At 34.0% G+C, this 18,662-nt stretch overlaps 1 protein-coding gene across 1 annotated transcript; it reads left to right on the top strand.

The window, feature by feature from the left end:
* Positions 1 to 4,092: 4,092 nt before the first annotated feature.
* Positions 4,093 to 17,783, top strand: LOC104593884 (leucine-rich repeat receptor protein kinase HPCA1-like). Its single transcript, XM_010253948.3, has 21 exons — positions 4,093 to 4,266; positions 4,343 to 4,510; positions 4,769 to 4,970; positions 5,488 to 5,608; positions 5,713 to 5,784; positions 8,559 to 8,633; positions 9,756 to 9,827; positions 12,688 to 12,849; positions 12,963 to 13,037; positions 13,847 to 13,918; positions 14,039 to 14,110; positions 14,226 to 14,294; positions 14,490 to 14,564; positions 14,656 to 14,727; positions 14,970 to 15,101; positions 15,219 to 15,706; positions 15,790 to 15,948; positions 16,044 to 16,177; positions 16,260 to 16,482; positions 16,758 to 16,993; positions 17,085 to 17,783. Exons 3-21 carry the CDS (start codon positions 4,892 to 4,894, stop codon positions 17,562 to 17,564), a joined length of 2,868 nt encoding a protein of 955 aa, XP_010252250.1. The 5' UTR covers positions 4,093 to 4,266; positions 4,343 to 4,510; positions 4,769 to 4,891; the 3' UTR covers positions 17,565 to 17,783.
* The last annotated feature ends 879 nt before the right edge of the window (positions 17,784 to 18,662 follow it).

Genomic DNA, 18,662 nt, shown 5'->3' with positions numbered 1-18,662 from the left:
GGTAACAACCACATAAGCCTCCGGTGACTTGGCAGGGGTTTTTTATAATTTGAAATGTAAAGCTATTTGTCAAAGTTTTGTTGGTTTCTAGACCAACCTGCAACCTAATTTTAAATGTATAACCAATTTTAGCTATAATTTTCCCTTTAAATTATAGGGAAATTGTCTAAAACTCACCCTGAGTTTTTAGCATTTCTCTTTAACTCACAACTTTTCAAAATGTCTAAAAGTCACTGTGTCACTAACTTTATGTTAAACAAACTAACCGGTGTTAATATATTACCATTTTAACCTCCATAGAAACATATATAGTATATACATATATTTTAATAATTAATTAGACATGAAAATAGGAAAAAATTCAAACAAATATTTTCAAATATAAAATACATAAAAACACAAAAAATTCAAAAATATAAAAAATTATAGAAATTGTGAAAAAGTAAAAACTTATTTTCAAATTATAAATTGAAAAACAAAATCAGAAGATAAAAATTGTAGAAAAAACACCAAAAATAATAGACAAACACAAAAATTTCAAATAAATAACAAAAAATACAGAAAAATTTATAGATTGTAGAAAATAGAAAATCATAAAAAACAGAAATTATAACAAAACACTAAAAATCCAAAAAAAAAACATGAAAATCGAAAACTAAAAAAATACCCTTTTCCTCTAACTTGCTATCCAAGGGTAATTTGGTCATGAAAAATGTTATTTATGCTGATGTGCATACCTCTATTAAGAAGCATTAACGGTGCATTAACAGAAGGTAAGTTTTGGAAAATAAAAACTCACTGATATGTTGAGTTTTAGACATTTTGAAAAGTTGTGGTGAGTTTAAGAGAAATGCTGAAAGCTCATGGTGGGTTTTAGAAAATTTCCCTAAATAATATAATTAACATTATATAAAATATTTTTTGCTTATTGCACTTAATTTTTGTTTGTTTGTAGCATCATTTGACTTAATACACTAACCCACCATCTTAAAAGAAAAATAGTTTGATATTTAGGTTGATATTAAATTTTGTATTACATTTCCATCATTGATAAAATTATTTCTTCTATATAAAACTTATTTTTCATCAATATAATAAATGCATAATATTAGCGATGTACCCAATATTTGTTTTTTATAAACATATAACATTAAATATGTATCCAAAATTTTATTATTTGATTATGACATCATTTCATTTCTAGGTAGATTTTAAATTTAGCATTCAATTTTCATCTTTAATAAAAATACTTCTTACTTTTCATAGTTATTTATTTTAATTTCTTTATTATTTAATTATGGCATTATTTATTAATCCATTTGACCCCAAATGGTCGAATTGCTTGCCCACCACTATGAGAGAAGAAAACGGTTTGGTTTTCAAAATATTTATTTTTATACTACTAAAATTAATATTGTGAATTTAATTAGAAGAATTTAATGATATGAAAAATATATATTAAATATAGGATTTAATTAGTAGAATAGAAAATATTTTTATTTCTAATTGGTTTTAAATTTACATTCTATTTCCATCATTTATAAAAACATTTCTTATTTATCATACTTATTATTGTTTAATATACATGTTAAAAATGCTCCCAATTTTTTAATTTCTATTTTTTATTTTATCTATTTTTGAATTTTATTATTTAATCGTGGCAACATGGATTGACCCATTTGACTCAAAATGATTTAATTTCTTACCATTACCTAGATGAAGACACTATTTTTGTTAGGTAGACTTTAAAAGTATAAGCTTTTATGTTATTGGAATTATTAATTTATGGGAAATTGTCTAAAACTCACCATGAGTTTTCAACATTTCTCTTAAACTCACCACAACTTTTTAAAATGTCTAAAACTCACCATGTTAGTAATTTTTTTATTTTCCAATACTCACCTTCTATTTGTGCACCGTTAATGCTTCTTAATAGAGGTGTCCATGTCAGCATAAATAACATTTTTCATGACCAAATTACCCTTGAATGGTGAGTTAGAGGAAAATGGTATTTTTCATTTTTCAATTTTCTTCTTTTTTTTTTTGAATTTTTCGTGTTTTGTTATAATTTCCAATGTTTTTTATAATTTCTGTTTTTTTACATTTTTCTATTTTCTTGTATTTTTTGTTATGTATTTGCAATTTCTGTGTTTTTCTATAATTTTTGGTGTTTTTTCTACAATTTTTATTTTCTAATTTTGTTTTTCAATTTCTATAGTTTCTATAATTTGAAAATAATTTTTTATTTTGTTTGCAATTCTTATAATTTTTTATATTTTTTGTAATTTCTATGTTTTTATGTATTTTATATTTGAAAATATTTTTTGAACTTCTTCCTTTTTTCATGTCTAAATTTTAAAATGGTAATATATTAATACTCGTTAATTTATTTTGTATATATTTTATATTTTTCTATGAAGGTTAAAATAGTAATATATTAACACCCGTTAGTCTGTTTAACATCAAGTTAGTGACATGGTGAGTTTTAGACATTTTGAAAAGTTGTGGTGAGTTTAAGAGAAATGTTGGAAACCCATGGTGAGTTTTAGACAATTTCCCTTAATTTATTAAGTATGGATTTAATTAATAAAACTTAATGATAAGAAGAACAAAAATGACTTAAATATATGATTCATTGAACATAAATGCAAGTTAATAACTTAAATATTGGATTTAATGAAAGAGAATTGAATGCATTGAATATCTTAAAATTACCTTTCTTAAGCTCATTTAATATCAAGAACCGATTACTTTATTTGCCTTCATTTTTTATCAATAAATTTAAATATTATTAGAAAAGTAAATTTTGTCTTTAAAAAATTTCAAAAATATTTTTGAGGGCATTGGTGATTTTTAAAGTAGTATAGATATATACAGCGCCAGCCAAAGGCGTCCATTTTTGTGGGGCAGCTTCCTTTCATAATCAAGGCTTGCAGACAAATGGGTTGACTCAATGTCAACCCATACTTAAGTCCATCGAAGACGACAAAGGAAAAGAAAGAAATTGGTCATTAGCATTCATCAAGGTCTGTGTAACTTGAACCACACAATGGCTACAGCTGCTGGGAGAAAATTACTATACACAGAGGAAAAATCCATCGAATCAGGGGGCCTCACAAAATTGATTAAGGCTGTATTTGGTGCGTCTTTATGAGTGGTCTTTTGAGTGTTTATAAGTTAGGAAGATGAAAATACATGAAGAGCCCATTTTGGACTGATTTTGGGAAGTTTTAAATTAAATTTTTCGTGTTTTTCATATTTTATTCTTCTGCGAAAAGATGCACAAAAAGATGCGTATCTACCAAACGTGCTTCAAACTGTTCAGCTCTTTATGCAAAATCTCAATGCGTATTTTAACTATCAAAATTATCAGAAAATATTTCCAAAAAAACGTACCAAATGGGCCCTAAATTACACCATGCATTTTTTTGATAAAAAAAATAAAAAAAAATCTAACAAGGTTCTGAAAGCAACAAATAATGTACATTGTAGATGTAATGAACAGCCTTAAATTAATGTTGTGTAAAAGACTAAATTCTCTTTGAGTTTTCTCATCAGACAAAGACCTCCCCTCCTTTAACAACCCGTCCAAATCCGTTAGCATGTGATATTAAATGTTGCTAATTGTTTTGAAAACCCAAGTTTGCCCTTTTGTGTTCCTTTGACCATGATTCCAGAAACAACGGATAAATTTCAATAATATGATTTGTTTATTTTCCATGAGAAATTTCAATATGGTTTATGTTTCATTTGTCACAATATTGAAGTGAAGTTCATAACTGTTGGATATTTGGTTTTTGTTTTTGTTTTTCTTCTCTTGGTCTTCTGCTCTTAGTTTATTTCTCAGAACCAGACCAGTTTTTTTTTTTTTTAATCTTTTCTTGTTTTTCTGTGGACCTTCTCAAACTTAACAAAAAGATTCTATTTTCTTATTCTCCTTTATAATCACGTTTTAAAACTTAAAGTTTGCATAGAATTGGCTTTTGAATCTAGTGATCTAGGCTGAATTTTCCTTTCTAGTTATTTCTCTATTTTGATAGTTGATAGTTGATACTTGATACCATTATTTCTTTCTGTTTATTTTCTTTTCCAGAAAAGCAGTGAATTATGTGTTGATCCATTGATTTGATTCCATTACAATGAGCTAAAGATACAATAACAGAGAATTCAGGCCAGATCAAGTGTTGGGTGGAGAGGAGGATTTGAAAGTGTTTATCAAGTAGCTGATGATAAACACTTTCAAATGATGGGGATGACTCTTTTCAGGTCTTCATTTCTATTTTTGGTTGCTCTATTTTCTCTATTTCTCTTTAATGATTCCTTCTCTCTTTCAATTTTGCAGAGAACATGGTTGGTCTATGCATAGGCAGAGGTTATATTTCTGGGACAGATTTCTCATGCAACCAAGCAGACAATCAATCTCTTCCATCTCTAATGACCATATTTTCTCAGAGGAGTCAACAATAATCACTGCTGTTGGATTCCACTATTTTGAAAATTTAAAAACTTAGTAAGGGCAAAAAAGTCTTTTACCCATTAATGTTTTGGTAATTAGACTAAATAAGTAAGGGAATTTTCATCACAACTGTTTGGACAATTAATGCAAAGCAAATATTGGTCCAAGTCTTTCTCCAGGGTCTTGAACGGATAGGACACGGTTGGTTAGAAATTCAATAGTTACCAAAGAATCGGCCGGGTTATAATTGATGTCAAGCTTTCCATTTATCAGACTAATCTGGAAATGGTTGATTAGTTCCACAATTTGCAGAGATTACATGAGCAAGAGGAGTAGCTTATCCACCAACTGGGGTTTTAACTTTGTAATCACAAAGAAGAAATCTGATATGTAATTTGTCTTTCTGAGCATTTGGGGTTTTGAATTGTCACCAACATGAATCACAGAATCCAGGCCTGTCTGCTTGTTCTCTGCCCAATATCAATTCTAGCTGTGCAAGCAATCTCTCCAGATGGTATGTTTGTTTTTTGAAGGAGGATGCAATTAATGTATTCTGTAGTTAATTTAGTTTAATGGATATATGGAATTATGGTTATAGTACAGTTCCTAAACCTGTATTTTTTTTTCTTTCATTTATAAGAGTGCAATTTCAACATTTGAAGTTCAGATATTGAACCTTCATTTCTTTATTTAGTTCTTATGTTTCTTCTTTTTTGTGATACAGAGACTGATACCTCAGAGATTCTAATAATCATTTGACTCAATTCTTTATATATATATATATATAGCTACTTAGAAGTTCATCTGCACTGGCAGCAATTCTGTTGAGCAGTAGCCTCATGACTGTGAATTGGTTAAAACAGAAAGAACAGAATCAGTGAAATTTGAGTTGAGGAATAGAATTATGATAGTCTACTGATGAAGAAGGTTTAGAGTTGAATATTGCTCACAGACAGTCTGAATCATTCTGTTCCGTCTGTTCTAATCCTAACCTTAGCTATTAACTCTTGTTTTTGCTGTTGCTGATGCAGCTGGTCCTCTATATTCGTTGAGGTCTCTCTGGCCAAAAACACCAACAAGCTGGGACAATCCTGATCCATGCAATGGTTGGGTAGGAATTATCTGCAACAACGAGTTTCGCGTCATCTCCATGTAATTACTCCTACTTAGCTTAATTAATGGAGCTTCAAGCTTCTACTGCCGGCTTAAAGATGAAATCATATCATCTTTGCACTAACTATGAATTTCAATCATAGAAAACTGTCAAGCCTGGGCCTCAAGGGTCAGCTGCCTGGAGATATCGGATCCCTAACTCAGTTACAAATTTTGTAAGTGTTCTTCTGCTTGCTTTTTCTGCTACATTAATGTGTTTTTTTTTGGGGGTTTTTATTGAGTTCAGATCTGCGCCCACAACGTCCCACAGCACATCCTCGCCCTCTATTGGGAACATCTCCCGATGATAGTACTAGAACCAATAATATCATCATTGGGAGATGTTCCCAATACACGGCGGCGGAGATGTGCTGTGGAATGTTGTGGGGCGCAGATCTGAACTCGTTTTATTATTCAGTCCACCCCGGAAATCTGAACCCCACCGTACAGGTGGGATGAATTCTAACTGTGGATCGATGCCAAATTTAGGCCAGGATGCAGTTTATAGGGGGGCTACTAGTAGACTAGGAGGAGGTTGTAACTTCAGATTTCTGAGGTGGACTGCAGTCTAATTATCTCGTTTATTTTTCAACAACTTTGGCGCTGTTTACTTTCATTGTCTTTTATTTAAACAGCATTTTGTACAACATGCATCTTGAAAAACCAGAAAAGCAAAAACACTTTATTGACTTACTTTTTTACAAATATGCATCATTAGATGCTATTAAGCACCACATAAGCTGAATAGCAAAAAAACTTGTGGAGAAACATTTTAAATTCCATCAAGGAAAGTGATTATGTGGTGCTGAACTGAACTGGCATACGTTTTTCAGATAAACAGCAATAAAACCAAACACCATCTTTGGGTTATATTGCAAAAATGTTTGTGATTTGTGAAGATTGAATACAAACAAGAATATAGAATAAACAAAATGAAAAAATTAAAGCAGGAATCCTTAAATCAAAGGGAAGAACCATGGGGCAATCTCCGAAATCTTTACAATGTAGGGATAATAGAAGAGTTAATTTTAATTTCTGGAATTACAAAACCAACTCCACCAAAAATGGTAGATACATGATTAAAATAAAGAAATGAGAGAGAAATTTTCAACAACTTAGCTGAAAAATAGCCTCCAAAAATATCCTAAAAAAAGGCCTGATACAGTGAAGAAAGATATGTAGATTGAAACTTGGGCATTGAAAAATCCTTTTTGGCACAAAACAACAAGAACGAACTCTCTTCCACTTCTGCAAAATCTTCTCTTCCAAACTTCCCCTTTCTCCTTTCTTGGGAAGTAAAACAAACCCCTAACTTACGGGTGTAAAATGGGTGAATTGGGTCGGGTTCAGTGACAAACCAACCCCACCCCTAATACCTGTTCTTGGGCCTTGACCTAGCCCAATCCAAGATAAAAGCCCCAAGTTGGCCACCCCAATCCCACATCAATTGAATTCAGTTCTACCTGTGTCAAGCTCGAGATTGTGTGATCTCCGGAGGGCTTGATTGTGCCTTGGTGTATATAATGGTGCAAATATATAATACAAACATATATACATAGTATAGCATAAGTACAAAATTTGTACTTACAAACATGGTTTTTAAAACCAGCCCAGAGACTGAACCAGTCAGGGGTCCGGTTACCGTGTCGAACAGTCTGACCATTCGAACCAAACAGTCAGCCTGTTCTGACAAAAAAAATAAAAAAAAATAATAATAATAATAATAAACAGTCAAAACTGTTCAAATGGTTCGAATGGTTAACTGCCCGGGTCAGCGGTTTGTTAACCAAAATCAAAGGTTTTTGGAGAAAATCCGATTTTTGGGAAAAATGGAACCAATCAGGCGACCGGTTCTTGGTTTTTTCCAGTCAGACCGTCTGGTCCGGTCCGATTTTGAAAACCATGCTTATAAAAAATACAAGTACACAATGTGTATAGACATTTTATAAATAAATCATAAAAGTAACTGGGCAGGCTAAAGTTGGGCCGGGCTCAAGAGGATGGATCAGCCAAACTTGGTCTCAAGCCCCAAAAGCCTTGAAACCAAACCCAACCTATGTTGTGATCAAGTCCAATCTTTTAGGACCAAGCATAATAGAACCCAAAAATTCAAGCCAACCAATAATATAAAAGTTGAATAGAGTGGGCACAACCAAGGCCATGTTTGGGAGTGCTTAAAAATAAGTGCTCATTCAAAATAAATGCTTATTTGGACCGGAATCACACCATTAAACATTTATTGGTGTTTGGTAAATAAGTCCAAAATAAGTGATTATTTTAAAAATAATGGCTTATTTTTAAGCCCAAATTTCTAGTTTTTTAAGTGCTTATACAATAAACACATTCATTTTTTTTTCCAAAATTATCCCTAATTGAATTTTAAAATACCACTTATAAAATTATCCCTAGTTGAATTTTATAAAAATGATTTCATAAAATGCTTTTATAAAAGTACTTTTATAAAATTGCTTTCATAAAAGCAATTTAATAAAAGTACTTTCATAAGGATGTATGTTTTGAAAATTTAAAAGTAAGTGAAGGATAAAATAGTCACAAATGCTTATTCAAGTGCTTATTGGAGAAAAAGACTACCAAATACCCAATATGAAATAAGTGCTTATTTTTTAAAGTTGGATGTCTAATGTAAATAAGTGTTTAAAGGAATAAGCACTTATTTTTAAACATTTATTTTTAACATAAATACTCCCAAACAAGGCCCTAAGTTACATTCCAACCCTTTTTCTCTTCATCAAAGAGCTAAACCATGGCTTAAGATAAATAACCAACTTTTAGCTGGTTTACCTAAGAAGCCAACTGAAGAGGCCTTTGACTTGAACTCTATTCGCCCAAGTGGCGATGGAATTGGTTTCAATTCTTTCAGAACTGTAAATTCTGATGTTATTCTTGTCAAAAGATGCAATCTCGCCTGATTCTGAGTTAATTACTGCAGGGACATGTCTTACAACAAAGGTCTGAATGGCCCTATCAGCGGAGCAATTGCTGGCTTGACGAACCTTACAAACCTGTAAGAAAATATGATGAATAAATGAAGTGGTAGAATCCGTTCAGGTCATTTGCAAAGAAGTAATTAAGTTTTTATTTTCCTTTGTTCTTGAAATTGTCACAAAAACACATTCTTTAGGTTCAGTTTGGAAAGAGTATAAATGTAAATATGTACAGTGTAAATACATACAAAATATAAGGTTTTGCGTTCTACACTTTTGCATTTGTGGGTGGCTCAGTTGGTATATTTGTTTGTTCATGTTGGTTTATTTCAAGAAAAAATAATACACGTTTTTTAAACCATTAAGGTAGTGTTTGACAACCAAAAAAAATCAATAATATTGTCGAACACCCCCTAAAATGATGGTTTTAAAAATAAAAGCAAATTTTGTAGCGAAGAAATTATCTAGTTGCTTTTCTTTTTAAAAATAAAATCAATCATACTGTCAAACACCCCCTAAAGTAATGGTTTTTTAAAACAAAAGCAAACTTTATAGCATAAAAGTTAAGATGAAAACATGTTATTTAAAATGGAAATTTAAGAACATGAGTATTTTTCATTTTAATGTGTTTTTTTAACAAACTTATTTTCCAAACCACTTTTTGCTATGAAATCAAAGCCTTAGACATGATGTTGTGGCCCTACCATGAATTAGATGAGGTGACATGGTGGTAGGGCCACAGCAATACATTGAAGCATGATTTTCAAAACTGGAATAGACCAGATGGTCGGACCGGAAAAGTCGGGAACAGATCAGTTGATCGGTTTTGTTTTTTGCCAAAAACGGATTTTGACCAAAAAACATTGATTTAGTCAGCAAATCGCTGACCCGGGTGTTTGAACTGTTCGAACCGTTTAATGGTTTTGACCATTTTTTATTTTCTAATTTTTTTATTAAAACGGGCCAACTGTTCGACATGGAAAGCAGACCCCTGATGGGTTCGTTCTATAGGTCGGTTTTAAAACCTTGCATTGAAGGCCATGAATCATGGTTTTAGACACAGGGCTAAAAGCCTAAAACCATGTTATAGTCAAAGTGAACTCTGTTTTCGAAGCAGCTGGTTTAGTTTTCTTTTTGGAATTTCAACAAGAAAAACAATACACAGAACACCCTCCTAAATCAATGGTTCTCTTCATGTTTAGGATTCTGATTGGATGCAGTTTCTCGGGGGTGATTCCTGACAATATAGGATCTCTGCAGCAGCTGGTCATTTTGTAAGAATTTGAATCTTTTTCGTTTCTTTGGTAAATAATTTGAACCTTAAAAGATAATAATCTGCTCATTCAATGGGTTAATAGATACAATATTAAGGGCCCATTTGGTGGTGGCAATAAGGGCTTGGAATTCGGAATCAGAACCCCAACTGTTTTGGTTGGATGGAATTGAAGTTTCATTCTCATTCTTGGTGGAATAGCATTTCCTCATTATGCCCATTCCCTCTCCTCCCTTGACAATAAAATTCTATTCCAGTGGATTTCAATTCCTATCTGAACCAAACAAATTATCAGAATAAATCATTCTTATTCTGATTCTGATTCTGATTCCCATTCTAAATCCATATTACATGGTGATATAGAATATCATGATAAATTCTAGAAGAAATCATGGATTGATATGCAACGGGAAGATAAAGGGGCCATTTGGGAGGGTTTTAACTATGATTTTAGCTGCCTAAAGTTACCGTGGTAGAGATTTGTTCATAGAGCAATGTAAATAGGAGTCCAGATCACATAGCATGTTAAATGAGAACTTTCAAATTTTTTTGACACCTGTCCCTTGAAATACCCCCAATCTACCCTTGAAAAATATTAAAAACAACTTTTAACAGTTGTCAAAATATTTATAAAGTGTTCACTAAATGTGCTTCCTCTGTGCCTACTGGTAAATAGCTGTACAATATCAAAATTTGGCTTCCCAAATTATTATTATTATTTTTTATGTTCTAAGCTTCCTGAATTCTTTATAAACATTGCCTTTAGGCTTTGCTGGTGGGCCCCACCTCATAAAATCCCCAGAATTAAATAGAAAACCTTTCTAAATTCTAATGGACTCCATTGAATCCACATTATCTTAGCAATGATCATTTATGGCCTGGCCTGGCCCAGCCCACTTTGATTGGCCAGCAAATTTCTGGGCCCGATCAGCCATATAGTCATAATATTTTTAAATATACTTTTCCCATAAAGTTAAATTAAAATTTTAATTTATATGGGTGATCCTGGATGTCCGACCCAGGTTGGACCTTGACATATAATATCAATCCCAAGATGTGGGTTGGGCTGGGCCTGGTCCAAGCGGGTCTTAATGGTATTGATGCCATGTAAAAACCAGACCTTGTCACACTCTCTAGACGGATAGATCCCGGGAATTAAAACCTTTTTAAATATTTTTCATAAAACATATAACAAATCTCAAATAAGTTTGAAATCAACTGCTAGTAGTTTAAGTTGCCATCAGAGAGAGTATTGTCCCCGATCATTCACTTTGTCTGACAAAGGGGTTGATTCTATCACTATGATCACCCACTCAGGTGAATTTTCAGACTGCCCCAACATACCAGGTTTTGACCCCGTTAAGGATCTCGCTGATTGGTATATCAAAGAAAGCCCAATTCAACACATAGTGTAGTATCATAATCAAGTTTAGGGGTTAGGTGTAACTTTCCAATTTTGCCCATCAATATCCAAGGTCCAGGGCACAACTAGAAATTGGTCTGGTTCAGTGTTTCTAATAAATATACACTACATGTGCTTCGGGTCTAATCCTGGCAACTGAGACAAGCTAATCCAACCAACTTGGCAGCATATTAGTGTTAGCCTTGGCAGGATAAACCTCCCCAGGTCTATCTAATGGCTGAAAAGATTTTAAACTAATATGAGTCTCATAAGTGTCCAGTTTAAAGGTAATTACATGGAAACATAGAAAATATAACATGAATTAATTATGTACTTTATTCATTTACAATAAATGGATATATACAATAATCTGATTGGGGCTAAGGGCATACACTGTCTAACACTAATCCAATCTCCTCACCTTATATAAGGATCATTCTGGAGGCCCCTCAAAGATGATGTTGTTAAAAGTCCGATTTAGGGAAATGGGTCTAATGCAAGTTTGAAGGGTAATAAGGCTGCATTTCCATTCCTTGTTTTAAGGACTTATCTCCTTTTTACAATTAAAATGCCTCTACGAACATTAAGTTTTTAACAACAAAAAGGAGATAAGTCCTTAAAATAATGAATGCCAAATACAGCCTAAGAGAGCCAGAGAGGAAAGGGTTAAGCTTGATGTAGCAAAAAGTGTTTTAATAGAAAGGTCATTACCCAATGTTGGGGTCTTGGGAAGTGATGGATTGGATACAATCCTAAACCTTTGTCATGTTTTTTTCTTTGCACAAAGTGGCCACCTTCATATTTGAACCCGCATTCTCATATTTACCAGTAGGGGTTGATACAATCCGAGCTTTCTATGAGCTATTCAATCTTAGCTGTGAAAAGCTTGATCCATCTCAATCTAAACCAAGCTTGGAGACGAGAACGAATCTAATCATGTTCAACTCATGACTCTAATTGAGCTTATATTATATATAACATTTTTAATTTTTTAGACATTATATATATAAGAAAAAAATTATATGTTTATATGAAGCTTGACTCATTATCAAGATCAAACCAACATATAAGCTTTTGAGTCGAGCCAAATTTGAACTGAAGATTCTAGACCGAATTGAGCTTGAGCTCGAAATCAAACCTCAGGTTTTTCTACCGAACCAAGCTCAAATACTTAGATATTCAACTCGGTTCAGTTCGGCTCGAATCCACTCCTATTTGGCCCCCCCTAACTAAAAAGAAGATTTAACCATTCTCATTTAATAATGGATTCACATGGAATGGCCAAAAGGATTCACATATTGTACAACAATAGAAACATCACATTTATCTAATTTATAATATAATAAGCATACTAGGATTGAAAAAGAAGAAGGAAAGCTGATGAATTTTATATTGCATATTATTCATGTAAAATTTTACTGATGAGATTCTTCGTTCTCAACCATTCTATTCTATGTAGATCTCTGAATTTTAACAGTTTCAGTGGAACAATACCTTCTTCCATTGGTAAACTATCTAAACTTTATTGGTTGGATCTCGCTGACAACAAGCTCACTGGAACCATTCCTGTCTCTAGTGGGAACCAACCTGGTCTGGATATGCTAACCCATACTAAGCATTTGTATGTACCATCTCATTTCATCGTTGTATTAGTTCCAAATTAATTTGTTTTATTCTTTCTCCAACTCATTTGAAATATAAATAATGTAAAGTTATGCCCTTTTTATTAAACAGTCACTTCGGAAAGAACCAACTCGGTGGTGAAATCCCGGCTCAACTTTTCAGAGAAAACATGAGTCTTATACATGTGTAAGTTCTAGACCAGCTAGTATTTGTTCAATTAAAGACCTGATTCTACAATTTACTTGCATAAATTTAAGGTGAACTTAGCCAAAGAAAGATTTTCCTATTATCTAAGCATAGGGTCCCGTTCGTTTTTTCGATTTTGAGAGGGGAAAATGTCATCAATGGGATTTTGGTTCCCATTAATCAAGATACCCATGTTCTGTTTTCAGATTTATGTGGGGTTCATGAAAATTTTATTTTCCGTGGGTATCACTTACACCCATCTCCCAAGTGGGTAAAGAAGTTTCCCACTAGGGGAGAAAATTGACAACACCTTGATGAGACAAAATTGTCCCATTTAATAATGGGTTTTTATGGTTAAAACAGTCATTAATTATCTTTTTTACACATTTATGTAGAAAAATATGTATAAAGCACTAGGCAAGTTATATATAAAAGTTATATACGTTATCTTTGTTGGAAATCATTCTGCAATAAAATTCATGTAGGCCACTTAATTAGTTTGATTTAAGATGTCTGATCACTTCATTCATCTGAGATTTACATCCACTAAAACTCTTTAAAATCCCAACCAAATGCCTAGATTCTTCCTAGAATCCAATATCTTTGTACAGAATTGTAATCTTTGAAAGCTATCTCATCTTTGCTAGTCTATATGTCTTGCCAACAGAAGGAACAAGGTATTGTCAGGATTGATATATATCTGAGAAAGTTTCTTACAGTGGGATCAACTGTGTTCCTGTGAATCAAGGCAGAGTAGTTCAGAATTTTTATTTGTTTTCCTTGAAATACTAATTGATTGTTTTGAGCAGGATTTTCGATAATAACAAATTTACTGGGCCTATTCCTTCCACAATAGGACTATTGAACAAATTGCAGGTTCTGTGAGTATTCAACATCCACTCATCTAATGGTCGATTCATTCTAAATTTTCTACTACTACTACTACTACTACTAATGGATTTTCTGTGTTCTGGTTTCGACCATTTTTATCCCTACAACAGGCGCCTTGACAGGAATTTATTAAGTGGACATGTCCCTTCGAGCCTCAACGATCTTACAGACCTCCAGCAGCTGTGAGGACTGAGGACAAATTATAACTCACTCTCTTAAAGCTTGTTTGAGTGAATGGAAAGTGGTTTATATATATTTCACTGCACCTTGAACTGACTTTTGGCCCTCCATTTTCAGGCAATTGTCTAACAATCAACTGACAGGCCCAATGCCTGACCTAAGTGGCATGAAGAACCTCAACTATGTGTAAGTAGGCAGCAAGAAGCAAAACATGTCACTTAAATGAACTTTAGTTCTTCTCATCCTTCAGTTTCAAAATAATCTGAAGTACATATTCTTATACCAAAACATATTTTATTTCTGAGATGAACATATGTGCCCTGTAACATTTGCCACAGTTCCATGTATTTCACTAACCCCTTTGTGAACTGCACCTTGTAGGGACTTTAGTAATAATACCTTTGAGGCATCAGATGTTCCACAATGGTTTTCAACCTTAAAAGTCTTGACCACATTGTATCTCTCTCTCCCTCTCTCTCTCTCTATCTATCTATCTATCTATCTATCTCTTTCTATCATATATCTAATCTTGCTAGCTGGTATGCAGAATAATGGATAACACACAACTTCAAGGATCATTAACATCGGCCCTGTTCAGCCTACCTCAACTGCAAAGTGTGTAAGTATTAGCTGACTTTCAAGTCTCAAGAGCACCACATTAACTAACTAGTTCATCAAGTATTATAAAGAAAAATGAGAGATTTATATAGACATCCTCATAGCATATATAAATGAGCATGCAATTACTTCGAGCATTAAAATTAAGCAAAAAATGAGAGATTTATATATACATCCTCATAGCATAAATAATAGATGCTTAGAGCGAGGATTATGGTTTAAAAATGTGGTTGTGAATGGCAGGAATCTAAAGAACAATCAAATCAATGGTACCCTAGACCTCGGCTATAACTACAGTGCTGCATTGCAAATCGTTGATGTGCAGAATAATCAAATCATGTCTGTGCAAGGTCATGAATACCATAAGAAGTTGCTGTATGTTTCTTGACTTTTCAATATATTCAGAGATGAATTGTTATTAGCATTTTTAATCAACTTTGTCATGCATGAATTCTCTTCTATAAGTACAGCCTCTCACTACTTTTATTTCAGTCTAGATGGTAACCCATTCTGCAGCAGAAACACTGGAGCTGATCCATTGAACTACTGCACGAATCAAGAGCAATCAATTCCACCATATTCCACAAGCAAAAAAAACTGTGGCGCTGATTCCTGTCCTTCAGATCAGGTGTCCAGCCCCAACTGTAAATGTTCATACCCGTACATGGGCACCCTATATTTCAGAGCTCCTTTATTCTCTTGGGTTGGTAACATGACCTATTATTATGAGCTGGAAAAAACACTTACTGGATCATTTAAAAAACTTCAACTTCCAGTAGATTCAGTTTTTCTGAGTAACCCCAGAAAGAGCTCAGATAATTACCTTGAATTGGATCTCCAAGTCTTTCCTTATGGAACAGAACGCTTCAACTTTTCTGGGCTCTCAAGTGTTGGGTTTGTTCTCGGCAACCAAACCATTAAGCCCCCACCATCTTTCGGGCCATTCTTTTTCATTGGTTCAGAATACAAGGCCTTTGCAGGTAATAAAAAGACTCCACTACTACAAGGAAAATTTTGATCATGTCTCACTCTAGTATATATTTCTCTTTGATTCATGACTCAGAATCATCCCCAACATCGAAAAAGTCTATGAGCCTTGGAGTAATAATTGGAGCAGCAGTTGGTGTATTTGTTCTTGTGCTAGCACTACTTTGTGCAGGATATTACGCCTTTCGTCAAAAGAGAAGAGCTGATAGAATTACAGAGCAAAGCAAAGCTTTTTGTAAGGCCATGATTTAATTGAGGAAAGTTTTAATCAATTTTCCTGATACCCATGTGGTGAACATTATTTGATGGCTTTAATGGCAACCAATGCAGCTTCTTGTGATGCCAGTAGCAGTGGCAGCATACCTCAGTTAAAAGGAGCAAGATGGTTCTCATTCAATGAACTTAAGAAATGCACAAACAATTTCTCAGAGGCCAATGTCATTGGATCTGGGGGTTATGGGAAGGTAAGCTATTGTTCTATGTCTCTTGTTTGATCATGAAGAGCCTATTTAATTATTCTGATGATGAAGATATATTTGTATACAGGTTTACAAAGGAACACTTTCTGCCACTGGCCAATTGGTTGCCATTAAAAGAGCTCAAAGGGGATCAATGCAGGGTAACGTTGAGTTCAAAACTGAGATTGAGTTGTTATCTCGGGTTCATCATAAGAACCTTGTCACTCTTGTGGGATTTTGTTTCGAGAAAGATGAACAAATGTTGGTCTATGAATATGTTCCAAATGGTACTCTAAAGGAAAGCATTTCAGGTACTTCAACTCATTTGCTTCTTCAAAAGTGAATCTATTTTCTCTTTTTCTCTGGAAACTTATTAGCTATAGCATCTGAACCTTATAACATTGTGTAGCTAATTATGAGTGTTTCAAAATCCCTCATAGTCAATCATATATTATCAATATAACAAGCAAAGCAAAAAAAAAAAAAAAAAAGTTTTTAGTTTCTACAGGCAGGATTCATTGATTTATTTGAAAAGCTCATCCTCATTACTTGGGGTTTTATTTATTGATGTATATGATTTGTGCAGGGAAGTCAGGAGTCCGATTGGATTGGACAAGGAGACTTAGGGTAGCCCTTGGCTCAGCCAGAGGTTTGGCTTATCTACATGAACATGCCAACCCTCCCATAATACACAGAGATATCAAGTCAACCAACATTCTCCTGGATGAACGCTTAAATGCAAAAGTTGCTGATTTTGGACTCTCCAAGCTTATGGCTGACAATGAAAAGGATCATGTCAGCACTCAAGTCAAGGGGACAATGGTAAGTGAGTACTCAGCTATGCATCTGTTCAAACAATCTCTGGTATTGCTCGAAATGTTAAATAAAGATGTCTTGTGTTGTATTGATGCAGGGTTACATGGATCCCGAATATTATACCTCTCAGATGTTGACAGAAAAGAGTGATGTATATAGTTTTGGGGTGCTAATGTTAGAGCTGATAACTGGCAGGAGACCAATAGAGAGAGGGAGATACATAGTGAGGGAGGTGAGAGTAAAGATGGATAAGACAAAGGATCTATATGGCCTAGATGAACTTCTTGACCCAGTCATTGTATTAGGCACTTCTCTTAAAGGATTAGAGAAATTTGTGGATCTAGCCATGAGGTGTGTGGAAGAATTAGGATCTGACCGCCCAATGATGAGTGAAGTGGTGAAAGAGATCGAGAGCATTCTACAGTTGGCTGGTCTGAATCCAAATGTTGATTCTGCATCCACTTCAGAAAGTTATGTAGGTTCCAGTGGAAGTCACACCCAACATCCTAACAGTGACAGTAAGGAGTTCTTTGATGATAGTGGGGGTTATCCACCTTGCAAGGTAGAAGCACAATGAGTTGAAGTGTCTGATTAGGCTCTGTTTGGTGTAAATGTATAGAAGTACATGCAAATGGGCCGAGTGTCAATCCTGGTTTTCTATTGCTTCAAATTAATTTAAGCTTTTCTTTTTTTATTTGTAAGAAGTAAAACAGGAAGTAAAAGGATGTAATCACACAGCACTGGCTATTTGGCTATGATTTGCAGGTACAACAGAAAAAGAAGGTAGTTTTCTCAAGTTTCTAAATTATTTGAAGATTGTTTGGATTAATTTTAGGCTGCATTTGGCATTCCTTATTTTAAGGACTTATCTCCTTTTTGCTATTAAAATGCTTCCATGAACACTAAGTTTTTAACTGCAAAAAGGAAATAAGGAATGCCAAATGCAGTAATAGTCTTCACTTTTCCTTTTTGATAAAGACATGGTCATGGAAATGGATCAGGTTTGATACCAATTTTTTTTCCATAGGCTGCGTTTGTTTTAGGTGTAAATTCAGTTTTACACCGATGAAAAAGTTTGTGCCGGTTCGGTGATCGATGGAAAATTAGAACCGGGTGAATTTAAATTTTTACACTGATGATGTTTGGTTGTCACAGTGTAAAGTGAAAGGCTTCCACTCTGTTTCTGCTCTGAAACTCTCCCTATCTCGGCAATGCAATGCTGGAGACTAGCGTGTCATCGCCGGATAATTTCCTCTTCGGAAAATACGAACTCGGGAACGACTCTCTCTCTCTCTCTCGATATTCCCCACCTTAGTCTGCTTCACCGCCATCCTCTTTCTCCGTGAGGTCCCACCGTCCTCTAGCTCCACCCAAGAGAAAGAAGAAGATCATTATTTTTCAATATCTTCAACAACATCATCACCATCATTATAGCTGTTTATCTATTGGCTTTTGATGTCACCGGAAATCATGGCCGACTTGTTTCCATTACTTTTCATCCTGCTAGTTGCACCCTTGGCTATCCCGTTGTACTCTGGATTTCAGAACTAGGGACAGAAGTCAAGATCCAGAGATCTTGAACATCAGATCAAAGAGCCATTGTTGGTTCGTGGAACCACACCAGTGACACAGCAGCAGAAGCCACAGGCGGAGATGGGGGAAGTGGAGGTGAGGC

The sequence above is a fragment of the Nelumbo nucifera genome, chromosome 5, assembly GCF_055504915.1.
Source record: "Nelumbo nucifera cultivar China Antique chromosome 5, China Antique-T2T, whole genome shotgun sequence".
In the NCBI taxonomy this organism is placed as follows: domain Eukaryota; kingdom Viridiplantae; phylum Streptophyta; class Magnoliopsida; order Proteales; family Nelumbonaceae; genus Nelumbo; species Nelumbo nucifera.
Note: the sequence above shows the minus strand (reverse complement) of the source record. Positions and strands in the feature narration are given on the sequence as shown.

Bases quoted from the DNA above. Each gene is read 5' to 3' on its own strand.
- LOC104593884 (XM_010253948.3), top strand. From the start codon at position 4,892: ATGAATCACAGAATCCAGGCCTGTCTGCTTGTTCTCTGCCCAATATCA. The intron at 4,971-5,487 runs GTATGTTTGTTT...TTGCTGATGCAG, and splicing joins GCAAGCAATCTCTCCAGATG to CTGGTCCTCTATATTCGTTG. The intron at 14,565-14,655 runs GTATCTCTCTCT...GCTGGTATGCAG, and splicing joins TTAAAAGTCTTGACCACATT to AATAATGGATAACACACAAC.